We start from the raw sequence: 14,792 nt of genomic DNA, 5'->3' as shown, positions 1-14,792 counted from the left end.
CCCTCCTCCCATGCGTTTGTCTCGCTCGTCTTCCCGCGTCTGCGCACCTCTGCCAGGCCTAGTGCTCCTCGCCGTCTCCCGCAAACCTTCACCCTCCAAACGGACAGCATGTCTGAGTACAGCGCGGTGCCGCCATCCGGTGCCGGAGCAGCTGGAATCCAGAAAGACGCGTTCGCCGACGCGGTACAGCGCGCGCGGCAGGTGAGAGATCCGCACTACGGGCCGCGTTTGTGGGTCAGCGCGAGGGCCGCGGCACATGAGCCGGCGCGCGCCACAATCATCCGTTAGCACGAGCCGCGATCGCGTAGGGCTCGGAACAAAGGCAAGATGTGGTTACAAGTTACCGTTTCAAACGACTGCGGTACTATAGTACAGAGATGTTCGCACAGAATAGGTATTTTGCGCGTTATGTAGTGATTATATTCATTTATCACCGTATTTACACTGAGTCCAAGGGGTAACATGGTGCTAACGCTACCGCTGTAACGTTAAATCTCCGACAAAACATTCGAATTAACGTTGCCGTTGTTTGTTTTCCCCCCTTCTGTAAAAGAACCACGACATTACCATGTGTTTTAACGTGTGAAATGATAGAACCATGGTTTTATTGGGGTACACATCCTGTTAAACATGTTAGCATCGTGGTGTCATGGTAAAAGCGGTGTTCTATACTTAACTCTCTGTCTCTCTCTCTCTCTCTCCAATTTGTATCTTTGTGTACAATTAGTGGCGATTATTAGGGTAATTACAGGAGTGTTTATAGATGATAAATGTACAATATTACTTTTCATATGCCATTGTACTGAATTTTGGACATTTTATTAAACCGTGCTTTTACATTGCATTTCAAAGAATATTGTGGGAAGAAAATGTTTGTCAAAAAATAAAATAATCCAAGTGAAACATTAATGGTGAAGATAAAGGAAATATATCAGTATATTATGTTTCCTGTAGGGCTGCAACTAACGATTATTTTGATAATCAATTAATCTGTCGATTATTTTTACGATTAATCGGTTTATGTACTTATATTTTAGTTTTTTCCATTTTTTCCCCAAGTAAATTATTAATAAATGGTCTTTATCCTTCAGCATAGATTTTTAAGAGATTTTAACCATTTTGCACTGTCATATCCTAATCAAAAATATACCTGGAGTTGTTTTATTGTGTTAGTAATCCTTTGTCGAACTCTTCTGCAATCAGAACACTGACCCATACTCTAGCAAATTTCACAAGGAGATATCAAATGTTTTCACCATGGCAGTCCTTAGAGCTCCTAAAGTAGTTTAACATCCCGAACGAAGCTTAAGGAATCTTTCAGAACATATTTTCACGAAGAATAAGGATAAAACAGAATAAAATTGCAGTGCATTGTATTTTATTATTTACTGGGAAACAGCTTTATAGCTTTTGCTGTGAAATTGTAAACAATCCTTCGAATAAAGTGCCAATGGAATGAAACCTGAATGTGTGTGAAAAAGAGCAGTGAATACTTAGAAAAAAGTGCATTTCAAATATCTTTAAACATTTACCTCTCATTCAGTCATAATTAGGCTGCACGACTGAATTTTGAACTGGTAAACGACAAACTGATCACAGAACATGTTTGTAAAGCTTTAATTGTTAACTGTTAAAAAGCAATGTTATCAGCTTTTACGACTAAACATTTGCAAACAACATTGTACTGGAGAATCTGCACAAATAAAAGTCTTAGGGGCCGTTCACATATCGTGCCTAAAAACGCGTGGAAAACGCTAGGCGCACCGCTTTCTCCTTCTTTCCAAAGCGCTCGTGCAGTTGCGCCCCTGAGGCGTCTGCCTTTGCTAAGCAACCATGACGTGCTCTCTCCTTGAAGACGCGGAAATTTCAGCAAAGGATAAATGGATTTGCAGCTCAAAAAATCGCTTGCAGTAGCTCTGCTACTAAATTTATTTCAAAATGGAAATCCATATACAACTATGATCAGCTGTTCCTTTCATCTTGACTGAGCTTTTAACGTTGTTACGGGAAAGGATGAAGCTGATTGGTTAGTTCTTGTCACATGACCCGCGATGCGCTTGCAGCATTCTGAAAAGTTGAAATGTTTTTAACTCGATGCGGTGCGGTGTTGGAAATAATGAACTTGAGCGCGCAAAAGACGCGATATGTGAACGTCCCCTTAAACAGTTCAGTAGTGCAGAGTTTACAGGTTACTCTTCTTTTTTGAAGGCTCAAAGTAAAGTACTCCCAGTCTCCCACATCCCGCTAAATGCTGCAGAGACGCTGTTCGGGAAGCACGTGACATAAAACGAGGCCAGTTATTGGCTATTCGCTACTTCTCCTGCTGTACTGGCTGAGTAAAACCTCCGGTGGCTCATTACTGCCACACTTTGGTCACCGCAGATTTGAAATATGCACGAAATGAGCCGCTTACGGCAAATAAAAGTTATTTAGCAACGAATCGATGACTAAATTAGTTGACAACTATTTTAATAATCGATTTTTATCGATTAAATCGATTCGTTGTTTCAGCTCTAGTTTCCTGAAAGATCATGAGACACTGAAGACTGGAGTAATGAAGCTGAAAATTCAGCTGAATTAAATTTGAGCAAAATAGTCACGTACAAAAGCATTATTTTATATTGTGTTTTTGATTATATAATTGCATCCTTGGTGAGTCAAGTAACTTCTTTCGAAGGTCTGGAACAAAAGATCTCGCTGACCCTAAACTTTTGAATAGTAGTGTCTATTTATATAAATGCATAATTTTAAAAGAAAATGTAAAATGTGACTAGCAGTTAGTATTAACTTCATGCTGATTTTGTGGTGTTTTCCAGATCGCAGCGAAGATCGGCGGAGACGTCGCCGGTCCCCCCATGAGCAATAACGGCGGAGCGGAGAGCTATGCCTTCGCGGCTCAGAAGCGATCGCTGGAGGACGGAGGTACGGCATGAGACGTGCTCTGGATCTGTCCGTCTGTCTCTCCTGAGATGTTTTTTGAGCTCTTCTTGTGTTTTCTCCTCAGATCAGCCGGAGTGTAAGAAGATGGCGTCTGACAGAGACAACTCTTCAGCACTGTGTACGTCTGTCTTTGCTTTTTTTCACTCATGTAAACACACAGACTCCCTTTTAGCAACTCAAAGCACATGTCTGTGTATTTTTAGCGCGGTGATTTTATCCCTTTCTCATCCACAGCTATCGGAGCCCAGCTGGCTGCCCTTTCCCAGCAGAGGTAAGACGTCCTCGTGTGTGTGATCTGATTGAGTCGTTAGAACAGATGTCAGATCTGAGCGCTTGGGAATAACTACACAGGCCTGTGTAATTAGACTAGGTTTGGTTTCCACTAGGGGTTTGCACGGATAGTCGAACATTCGAATATTCGTTCTGCTCTAATTATTCGCTAAATAAAAATGATATTCGAATTTTACATAAAAATAAAAAGTTCACAATAAAACCTAATTTGGTCACTTTCTATGATTCTCTACGGCATATTTGAAGATGTATGCAAGCAAAAAATAATGAATGAATAAGGGGCTGTTCACATCACGCCTAAAATGCTTGGAAAACGCTAGGTGCGCCGCTTTCTCCTTTTCAAAGCGCTCGGGCAGAAGTGCTGCTGAGGCGTCTGCCGTTGCTAAGCAACAATGACGTGCTCTCTCCATTAAGACGCGGAAATTTCAGCAAAGGATAAATGGATTCGCAGCACAAAAACTCGCTTTCAGTAGCTCTGCTACTACATTTTTTCAAAATGGCAATCCATATACAGCTATGATCAGCTGTTCCTTCGTCTTGGCTGAGCTTTCAATGTTGTTACGGGAAAGAATGAAGCTGAATGTTAAGTTCTTGTCACATGACCTGCGGTGAGCTTGCGGCATTCTGAGAAGTTGATGTTTTTAACTCGATGCTGTGCGAACGCGTCTGGAAAAAACGGGCGCATCGCGACCGCATCGCTTCCATTATGAGCGTGCAAGCAACGAATAAACACCGCTAACTTGGAGAATACAGTGAAAACTCCTCTTCTCGCGTCTGCCCTAGACCCTCGGCATAAACATCTCAGGTTTCTCGATGAAAACATGAGAGAAGTAAGAATTTTTTTTTTTGAACATTTATCAGAACACTTTCCTTGATGCGAGTGGTGCGTCACCAACGATGAAGAAGATGCAATGCCCACTCGTCGGAAAAGGCTGAGCCAGTTCTCCAGCGATGATTACAGAGAGTCCAGCCGAGACGAGTGGGAACAGTTCTTGCTGGAGCCATGTATTCCACCAGATGAGGATCGCATTCAGTGGTGAAACGAAAACACGAAGCGATTCACAACTTATTCGCTTAGCACACCGTTATTTGTGAGTCCCGACAACGTCTGTGCCGTCAGAGCGCGTTTTCTCTGCGGCCGGCCTTATTGTTAGCAGACTAAGGAGCCGACTTTCCCCCGATCATGTTTACATGCCCGTGTTTCTTAACAAGAACATGTACAACAATAGAAAAAAAAAAAGCAAAAAAGATTTGCGGTCAGTTTAAAAGTTTCAAAGTTAAGTGTAGGCTACGTTCTATAATAGTCTAATTGCTGCAGGCTGCTTTACTTTTTTTCTTTGTTCATTTTTTTATTTTTTGCTTTTAATCTACTTTTGTTTGTTTGCACGCATTGTTAAAGGTTTTCAGCTACAAAACACGATGTGTAATGTTCAAGCTTATTGTGTGTAAGCTTGTTCAAAATGACGGAAACAATAAATGTTGCTGAAAAAAACGTCTGTCTCATTAAACTTAATTTAAATAAACGAATATTCGAATATTCGCTTTGTGTGAGCTCAAATATTCGTATGTGATATTTGCGGAAAACGACCATCCCTAGTTTCCACTGACTCCATCAGACATGTAAAGCATAATACAGGGGTCTCGAGGTGCTCTTGTAAAAGTTTAACTCTTGTGGTGCCTTCAAAATATATAAAGATCTTAATGTATGTTTTTTTTTTTTAAATGCTTTTCAGAAAAGGCTTTTGGCCACACGTTACTATGACCTGATTGTATTTGTCTGCTGGTATTTTTCCTGATTGTTGTTTGTTATCTTTCTGTAGCGTGCGTCCCTCTACTCTCTCAGAAGAGTACAGAGTCCCTGATGGCATGGTTGGCCTCAGTAAGTTCACATTACCCAGCATGCACTGGCTGTACTCACGCTTTCCTGGGGGAATATCACTCTGGTCTTTTTCTTTTTTTTTGCCAAAACCAAAAGGAAGAAAAATGCATGTTTATTTTTTTTTTAATTACTTGATTTTATTATTACTCCTAGTGCATAATAATAATTTTATATATTACATTATTATTTTAACTTGCCCCAGACCTTTGAATGGTAGCTGTTATTTAGATCATGATTGGACCGTACAGAATGTACAACAGTTGTAATGTTTGATTGAATACACATCTAAAACCTTCCTCAAACTGTGATTGGTTTCCTTTGGCAGCCCTAATATTTCTACTATATGATGCACACACAGTTGAGGGGGTTGAAATGTGGATCTGAAACTGTTCTTTGAGATTCACACTTCTACTGAAGGTTGACGCGCTAGAGTCTGTTTATTATAATTCTGCACCCAGTGAATGTTGTGTCTGTTTGTAGTCATTGGTCGGGGAGGAGAGCAGATCAGTAAGATCCAGCAGGAGTCTGGCTGTAAGGTTCAGATTGCTCCAGGTGAGTCAAACTCTGTTTCAGATCAGTCAAGTGGGCTCTTCTCTCCTGTTTTTGATTTTAGCACGTTTTAAAAGTATGAGGCATGATGGGACATGTTGGTTTTGTGTGTGTTTAGACAGCGGCGGTCTTCCAGACAGGAGTGTGACTCTCACCGGCGGCCCTGAAGCCATCCAGTATGTTTGTGCTTCCTCACATGTTTAACTGCATTGTGGATCTGTTTGTTGGTGTTTTGACCTCTTGACCTATCCGTGCAGGAAGGCCAAGATGCTGCTGGATGACATCGTCTCTCGGGGGCGGGGCACTCCTCCCTCCTTCCACGAGTCGACCAATGGGAGCGGACACATGCAGGAAATGATCATTCCGGCAGGGAAAGCGGGTCTCATCATCGGCAAAGGAGGAGAGACCATTAAACAGCTGCAGGTAGAGCTTGTGCCCGTCTGTGCGTGCAAAGAAATGCATCATAGTTTTCACAAATATTACTGTATGGAATGTATAAAATGTACAGATTTTGAATGCTAAAAGGCGGTTCTTGGTCGTCTTCTCTACATGTTAACATGCTTTGTGTTTCAGGAGCGTGCTGGCGTGAAGATGATTTTGATCCAGGACCCTTCTCAGGGGCCAAACATGGACAAACCTTTGCGCATCATTGGAGATCCTTATAAAGTCCAGGTGTGATGACTACTACTCTCCTCTCACCTGTGACTGTTCCTTGTTTTGTTTGTTCTTCTCTTTTAAGACCTGTTGTGGTTAAGATTTTGGCGCTCATTTCTCTCTGTAGGAAGCGCGTGAGATGGTGCAGGAGATTCTGCGAGAGCGGGACCATCCCGGCTTCGACAGAAATGAGTACGGCTCTCAAATAGGAGGAGGAGGAGGTGGAGGAGGAGGAATGGAGGTGCGGGATAATCCTTGATTTAATCCTTTACATTCCACCTTTTTTTCCATTTTGAAATGTGATGTCTTATTCTGATTGGACAGGTGCCCGTTCCGCGTCACTCTGTGGGCGTCGTGATTGGCCGAAGCGGAGAGATGATCAAGAAGATTCAGAACGACGCTGGTGTGAGGATACAGTTCAAACCAGGTGTGTTTAGACTTTCAACTTCTGATTAAACTCAATGTTTTCTGATATTACAGTTCATAACATGTATTTTTCTTCTCTCTGTAGATGATGGAAGCGGTCCAGAAAAGATCGCTCACATAGTGGGTCCTCCGGACCGCTGCGAACATGCCGCCAGCATCATCAACGAACTCCTGCAGAGCATCAGAGTGCGAGAGGAAGGAGGGGTGAGTGATGCTCGGACTCATCTGGAGATGCCCAATATATGACATCAGAATTTCTTTCCTAAATTCAGTTTCATTTTCTGGATTCAGTATGAAGTGTGCAATTTAAATAGTAATTAAAAGCTTGACTACTTTTAGTTTATTAGGAGTTATATGCATTTCTAATTTAGTTTCTGAATTACATTTTAAGGACCAAATGAAAGTTTTACTTTTTTACAAATTCTTCCATTTTAAAATGTTATGGATTTTGTTCTAATGTTTAATTTTAATGGCAAAAATGTAATGGTTTAATCAATTGGAGTCTAAAACTATATTTAACTCTTACAATAATCAATGAAACTATAAACCGATTTAAACAGATTTTTTTTTTTTAAGTTTCACCTGGAGTATTTTATCTTTCCCAAGTCAAATACTGAAATGTCTTATGTTTGTTGTAAGGTGGTGAGTCTGTTGTCAGTTGGTGTTTCCATTATTACTGCTTGTTACTAATATTGGTTTCTTTTAAATTTACATTGATCTTGTCATGAAAATATACCAGTCACCGATGCTGGTATGTCAAATAAAATATTCTGTATGAATGATTTAATACACTATATATCTCTCAAATGGAGGCATAGAACGTTGTATTTTAAGAGTAACAAATTTTTATTCAAGGCGATGCACAACAGAGGTTTACTGATTATTATTATTGTTACTACCATTGCATTTACATATATGACATGGTAGTCTTTCTCAATTGAACTGATGAAATGCTAGTGAAGGGACTGATTCACATCTGTTTTTATGACTGGACTCCATCGGTGTTTGGTTGCTTTGGTTAATCTCTGTTGTGTTCGTCAGGGTCCTCCAGGCGCAGGTATGCCTCCAGGTGGGCGTGGCAGGGGGCGTGGTCCAGGCAGCTGGGGCCCTCCTGGCAGTGAGATGACCTTTTCAATCCCCGCCCACAAATGCGGTCTGGTTATCGGCCGAGGCGGCGAGAACGTGAAGGCCATCAACCAGGAGACGGGTGCCTTCGTGGAGATCTCTCGCCAGCCGCCGCCCAACGGTGACCCCAACTTCAAACTGTTTATCATCCGGGGATCTCCTCAGCAGATCGACCACGCCAAACAGCTGATCGAGGACAAGATCGAGGTACCCCTAAACACCGCTTCTGTGCAGGATCTGGCCTGCCGTTTGCTAGGGCTGTGTATCACCAGAAAAGATACGATATGTATCCCAATGCAAGACTGCACAAAGGAGCCGTTTACACCTGCTCACTTCACGTGTTTTATCAACCGCTATCCGATCGTGAAAAGACCTGGTGTAAATGCCCTCAAACTCATTTAAATCGGAGCACATCAGGCAGTGACCTCTGCATTATGAACTGTAACTGTACCACATATTTAATAACTACATCATATAATCATTGCTCTTAATAGTATTCACCATCTGTTTGATTTACATGGATTAACTAGCTGATTGATTTTTACCATATTTCTCCCACATAGACATCAACTTGAGTTACCACCGATAAGCTATTGCTAAATATAATGTAGAAACTTACATTTTCTTTAAAACTTTGATTTGCATCATAAAGAGTGCTATACAAATAAACTTGAATTGAAGCTCTTTTTGGGGGATTCTGTCTCATATCAGGCAACCCAGTTGTTTTCCTCTGTGGCCAGATTAAACTTAGTTGTCACCTGTATAATATACTCTAAAAGTGCAAAAGTGTCTTAAATTAAGAGACCTTGCACTTTGTTTTAAATGCTGTTCTTGTATTCAAACGAAGTGCTGTGCACATGTTGTGATATGGATACTTGGACTGCTGCTGTAGTGTTTGCTGGCTTTAACTGGTGTGCTTCTCCTCGTAGGGTCCCCTGTGCCCTGTTGGTCCTGGACCGGGTGGACCGGGCCCCGCTGGACCCATGGGCCCCTACAACCCGAACCCGTACCAACCCGGACCCCCCGGTGGACCGCAACAGTCAGTACTGCTTTAACCTCTTAACTGTCACTCCCATTTTTGAACATGGACGTGAAAGTACACTATTCACACTTAAATTGTTATAATTCATAAACGCTTTTGAATACAGATCAAAGGTTGGTCTCTTTTTAAAGACAATCTGCAGATTATTGCAGATGTGAAATCATTTCAAAAAATGAAAGCATAAACAAGTTATAGAAGTTTAAATTTACTGTAATTAAATTTATTATTTTATTTGTATTATATTTTATATAAAATAAATATTTTATAAACATTTTTAATCCAAAATTGCTATAAAATTAAAGCCATATGTCTAAATAAGTTGTGTACCAAATTTGAAGTTGATATAAAAAAAATGTAGGTTCATATGCAATTGTTTAGGCATAATACCACAAAAAGCCACCGGGTGCCATAGAAAAATGCATCCAAAAAATTCAATGGAGTTTCAGTCACAAATGTATCAATTTCTCTCTCAATATTATGTCTATGACATAACCACCAAATATGGAATCTTGAGACTCAGACCTTTCCAACGATATGTATTTTGTCAAGATTATGAAAAGTTTTGATTCTAAAAGACCGTAATATATTTGGAATATGACCCCCCCCCCACTAAGGGGGAGGAGCACGCTAAAAGATTTTAAAGTACGATTTCCATGGTAACGCAGTGTCCAATTTCAAAATGGTTTTCATAGGATGAATTTGGAGTATTTAAGCTTTCAAATGATATATAATTTATGATGATTACTAAAACATGTGATGGGGAAAAAGGAAGCGGAGTAGATTTTTTGTGAAAAAGGTCATAACTCCTGTTATGATGTATATGTTTTGAGGTGCACTCTTTTTATAAATTAATCTTTTACTGTTCCTTCATAAAACCTGTTAACGGTGACAGTTAACAGGTTAAAGGGAAAGCAGCTTCAGGGAGAGGGTTGATGTTTGGTTTGCACATGCTCACAGTGGTTCTCTCTCTGTCTCCAGCGGTGGTCCTCCTGGTGGTCAGTATCCTCAGGGCTGGGGCAACACGTACCAGCAGTGGCAGCCGCAGGATCCCAGTGAGTCATGTTGTACTGACGCTTTCAGTGTTTGTGTTTAAGTCTTGATTGGATTCTTGTGCCTCATGCTTGGGTCACATTGCATCTTAAAGTCATGGATTTTATTTGTTATTTTTTTACTTTAAATTATAGTAATTGATTCCAATTTGTAAAATACACTACAGTTTGACAAGTACTAATACTATTATACATGTATTTAAAAATACTACTTGATATTACATTTTTATAATATTTAAAGATTTGAGGTCAGTAAGTGTTTTTTTTTTTTTTTTTTTTTTTTTTTTTTTGGATTTGAAAGTGTCTTCTGCTAAAACTACCCAGACCCCCCCAAAAAAGTAATTGGCTCCTATAGGAAACTTGGGTGCCAAATTACTTTACACTGGATCTGTACCAATATCATGGACCATAAGCATTACTTGGCCATTGAGTGTACACCGGAGTAATTGCAATTTTTATTCCAACCAGAAATAAGTGAACAACACATTTTCAAACTTATTTGCCAGTGTAATTCAGCATTGTCCAGTTCACATAACATTTCTTTATGCATGAAGTTTATTTACTTAATGATTTATTTTTTTTTTTTTTTTTCCAAAGCAAAGTCAACTGATCTCTTTTTACAGTGTAGTTTGGGCTCCTCAATGCACCCAATGTTTTCATGTCTTTCACACATTGTCAGTTTTTCTTCATTAGTAACCTGCAGTCTTATAGGATGTTGAATTTTATCTTTAGCTTGCATTCTTGCATTTCATATATACAACAAGTAAAGTAATACTATTAAAATGCAATAGTGCCTAAATATAGCAAAATGCTCTAGTTATTTTTCTAGCTGACTGGCGAGCTTATGGACACTGAATTGTTATACTGAGGTAAATGTTATGTGGCAATGTTTTGCAAAGTTTGATTTACTGGGTGGCAAGTGTGCTATAAATAGGCTAATATGAAGTTAAAGCATTGACAGAACATAGCATATAGAGTAATATCTTGATAAGAAGCCATATTAATTATAAATGAAAATGGTTAACTATATTTGCCAATATCCACACAGCTGACAGCTTTGTTACAATTGAAGTTCTGTAGGAAGTTGATAATGCTTTTGTGCACTTTTCCATCTCTCTTCCTTATCCATCTTTCTCGTGCTGCACAAATAACCTGCGTTTAGCACGTGTGCTGCAGAGATGAGGACTGATTGAAACTTTTTTTTTACATTTACTAAAATTGATGCACATCTGTTTAATACATGATCATAATAAAACGTATGTATATAACATGACATGTATATTTACTGGACTGCCTCTGATGTGTGATACCGGTCTTAAGAAGTATTAACTTTATGTCAAGATTTTGAACTTAACTCCATTTAAAAAGTTCAACCATACATCCATTTTTTGTTTTATTTAAATTAGCATTAATATGATCTTGTTTATCATGAGGCTCAGCTCTTGTCTGTAAGTTGCCGAGTATCTGAAGAATAAAGAATAAAGGGGATTTCTGTCTGTTTCTCTCAGGTAAAGCAGCAGTGGATCACAATGCGGCGTGGGCAGCTTATTATGCACAGTACTACCAGCAGCCTGGAGGGGGCGCCATGCCTGGACAGACGCCTGCGGCCCAACCGGCTGCTCCCGCTCCTGCTGACCAGAGCCAGGCTGCTCCCGGAGCCGCTCAGCCCGACTACACCAAGGCCTGGGAGGAGTACTACAAAAAGATGGGTACGAGCACTCATTCCTCATGGTGTTATTACGTAGTAGAGAAATGCTTGTGAATTAATCTGCTGGCAGATCAGTGTTTTGATGCTGAGACTGTTTCAGCTGCTGCAGGAGGAGGAGGAGGAGGAGGAGCTGCTCCCGCCGCAGGAGCAGCTCAAGCCACAGGAGCTCCAGCAGCAGGACAGACGGACTACAGCGCCGCATGGGCTGAATACTACAGACAGCAGGCTGCTTATTACGGACAGACGGGACAGGCCGCGGGACAGCCAGGCGCCACACCACAGGGCCAGCAGGTACACGCACTGATGTGTCTGAACAACCATTGATTGCACGTAGATTGTATACTCTACTTCTTACATCTAATCTTCAAAGTAGTAACTTAACTAGTTTAAAATTGTTCAAGCTTTCACTAGACAAATATTTGTTTTTGATTCTGAATGTGAAATTTACACTTTAAAAGGGGGCAAAAAATAAACAAAATCAATGCCATGACCCAAGAAGCAAATATGTGGAACCGCTGATTTGTTACCCTTTTAAAGTTTAAAAGTTTGTCTGCCCACTTAAAACTCAATATGAAACATTGTTCATTTTATAGAATTTAAATGGTGTGAATTGATTTGATTTTGTTAATTACCCATATACACACACCATGGTGAAAAGCCTCTCCAATATTTTGAATTTGGACTGCAATGCCTAGTTCAACCACTCGGTGTCAATCCTTCATACAGCACCTTTAACAATTATAATTCTTAACAAATGATGCATACAGAAGTTCAGCGGCTCTAGTTTTGTTTCCTCATGCAGTGATGACTGACTGTAATTTCTCGTCTCTCCTCAGGCGCAGTGAAGTGACTTTTGAGCTCTCGTCCGTCCTGCTCCTTCCCTTCATCCTGTCACTCTTCTCTAACAAAAGGACTTCTCTTCCAGTTTCATTTTTTTTTTTTCTTTCTTTCTCGTGTCCAGCTGAAAAGCTCTGTGACTCTTTCTCCTCTGAAGCCGGATTTCTGTCTTTATGAAACGTTACTGCTTCAGACTCTCTTGTTCCTCCTCCTGGTTTTAGCTGGATTCACAAGCGCTGATGGACTAAACTCAAACTCTGCCTTCCCCTTCACACACACGCTTCATCCCTCGCATCAGTGTGACTCATGTCCAGGAGACACAAGGGAAAGCTAACTTTCTCACATGAGCGTGCACTTCCTGTATTTGCATTAAAAAAAAAATCTTTTTGAGGAAACAGGTGCATTTAGAGGAAACCTTCAGGTGTTAATAACTACTGTGTTTCAAACTCAATGAGTAACCATGTCTTTTTTTTTTTTTTTTTTTTAATGCTATTTTGCTTTTAGTCCTTTTTTAAGTTGATTTTGAGCTGGAACATTCCCATTGTTTAACGTGTTCTTTATTTCTATTCATTTAGTGAGTTTTTCTTTTTAATGTGATAAAAATTTTCTCCTGTGATATCAAATGGGGTTTCAGTCTCTGAGTGTATCTCGTGTGTGTGTGTGTGCGCACGAGTATATATGTTCTGACACTGAAACTCAAGACGTGTTGCTCCTCACTCTGTGAAAAGAGGGTTTCTTTTTTTTCTCCCACCTTCCCAAGTTATTGGAAGTCATGATGTTATAAATATATAAATTGTATGCTTTTTTTTTTTTTTTTACTGCTTGTTTTTAAAAACCACAAAATAAACATTACAAAATCCTCATCTGATCACATGACCAGTGTTCAGTCTGAAAGTGTTTTTGTTGAAAGTCTAGTTTTTGAAAGGCAAACATTACCATTACTTTTTAGCTCATCCTGAGTGGTAACTAAGAGTTGCCTAAACCTTTCTTTATAAAGGGCCAAAAAAATTTAAGGGTTATGGGATGTAAATAGTAGAATATCTAACTATACTTTTGTTCTTCTTTGTGATATTCCCTTTTCTGCATTCTGATGCCCCCAGTTGTGGCAACTTTCCAGGACCAATGTGCAGTTTGAAAGGGGCTTTAGAGAACTACAAACTAGTTTCCCTTCCTCTCATTTTCAAAAACACTTGAATGACCTCCTAGAAGCTTTAAGTCTGGCAAGAGCAGAATCAAAATCTTCAACCGCCGCGTTTGACACGTTTAACCACCAGAGCCTCCTGTCAAACATACTGGCACAAGGCATCTTAGGAACCGCAGGCCAGTAATTTGAGTGTTCTCCCAGATAGTTCCTTCAAGGTATCTTGGAGAGGTGAGGTGTCCAAGTCACAACGTATAACTACTGGGGTGCCTCAGGGCTCAGTTCTTGGACCACTTTTCTTCTCTGTCTACATGGCATCATTAGGTTCAGTCATTCAGAAACATGGCTTTTCATATCACTGCTATGCTGATGACACTCAACTTTACCTCTCATTCCATCCTGATAATCCAACGATAGCTGCTCGCATCTCAGCTTGTCTAACAGACATTTCTTGCTGGATTATGGGCCATCACCTTCAACTCAACCTTGCCAAGACAGAACTGCTTGTGATTCCAGCAAACCCATCGTTTCATCACAATTTCACCATCCATTGCACATCAACCATAACTGATTGATGATCAGCTAACTTTCTCAGACTGCATTGCTATAACGGTCCGATTCCTGCAGATTTGCTTTATTCAACGTGAAGATCAAGCCCCTTCTTTCAGAACATGCAGCACAACTCCTAGTTCAAGCTCTTGTTCTGTCCAGGCTGGACTATTGTAATGCTCTCTTGGCAGGTCTTCCAGTCAGATCTATCAAACCTTTACAATTAATCCAAAACGCGGCAGCAAGATTAATTTTTAATGAGCCGAAAAGAATGCATGTCACACCTCTGTTTATCAATTTGCCCTGCCTTTATTTTTATGCTAGCAGCTATTGGTACCCATTAATGTTTGCCGACAGAACCACCACTGGCGCCGCACCCCTTTACCTAAATTCATTACTTCAGACTTATGTGCCCTCTAGAAGCTTGTGTTCTGCAAGTGAACGTCGCTTGATTGTGCCATCCCAAAGAAGCACAAAGTCACTTTTATGGACTTTTAAATTGAATGTTCCCTCCCCAACTCTATCCGGACAGCTGAGTCCTTTAGCCATCTTCAAGAATCGGCTGAAAAACCCATCTCTTCCATCTTTATTTGACCCTCTAA

General features: G+C 40.3%; 1 protein-coding gene across 1 annotated transcript; it reads left to right on the top strand.

Annotated features, from left to right (window-relative positions):
• LOC132144067 (far upstream element-binding protein 2-like) lies at positions 1-13,376 on the top strand. Its single transcript, XM_059554794.1, has 18 exons — positions 1-201; positions 2,817-2,922; positions 3,005-3,058; positions 3,175-3,211; positions 5,052-5,110; positions 5,591-5,662; positions 5,778-5,835; positions 5,917-6,082; positions 6,233-6,331; positions 6,441-6,554; positions 6,638-6,740; positions 6,825-6,943; positions 7,781-8,071; positions 8,794-8,903; positions 9,885-9,958; positions 11,464-11,664; positions 11,764-11,954; positions 12,500-13,376. Exons 1-18 carry the CDS (start codon positions 109-111, stop codon positions 12,506-12,508), a joined length of 1,956 nt encoding a protein of 651 aa, XP_059410777.1. The 5' UTR covers positions 1-108; the 3' UTR covers positions 12,509-13,376.
• Positions 13,377-14,792: the final 1,416 nt, after the last annotated feature.

Source organism: Carassius carassius, chromosome 7 (genome assembly GCF_963082965.1).
Source record: "Carassius carassius chromosome 7, fCarCar2.1, whole genome shotgun sequence".
Lineage (NCBI taxonomy): Eukaryota > Metazoa > Chordata > Actinopteri > Cypriniformes > Cyprinidae > Carassius > Carassius carassius.
The sequence above is the reverse complement of the archived record's forward strand: the minus strand, read 5'-3'. Positions and strand labels throughout refer to the sequence as shown.

What these genes read in the sequence shown, in the direction of transcription:
- LOC132144067 (XM_059554794.1), top strand. Translation starts at nt 109, where the DNA reads ATGTCTGAGTACAGCGCGGTGCCGCCATCCGGTGCCGGAGCAGCTGGA. An exon ending in GCTGCCCTTTCCCAGCAGAG is followed by an intron (nt 3,212 to 5,051) that starts GTAAGACGTCCT and finishes ATCTTTCTGTAG; the next exon opens with CGTGCGTCCCTCTACTCTCT. An exon ending in GAGTGCGAGAGGAAGGAGGG is followed by an intron (nt 6,944 to 7,780) that starts GTGAGTGATGCT and finishes TGTGTTCGTCAG; the next exon opens with GGTCCTCCAGGCGCAGGTAT.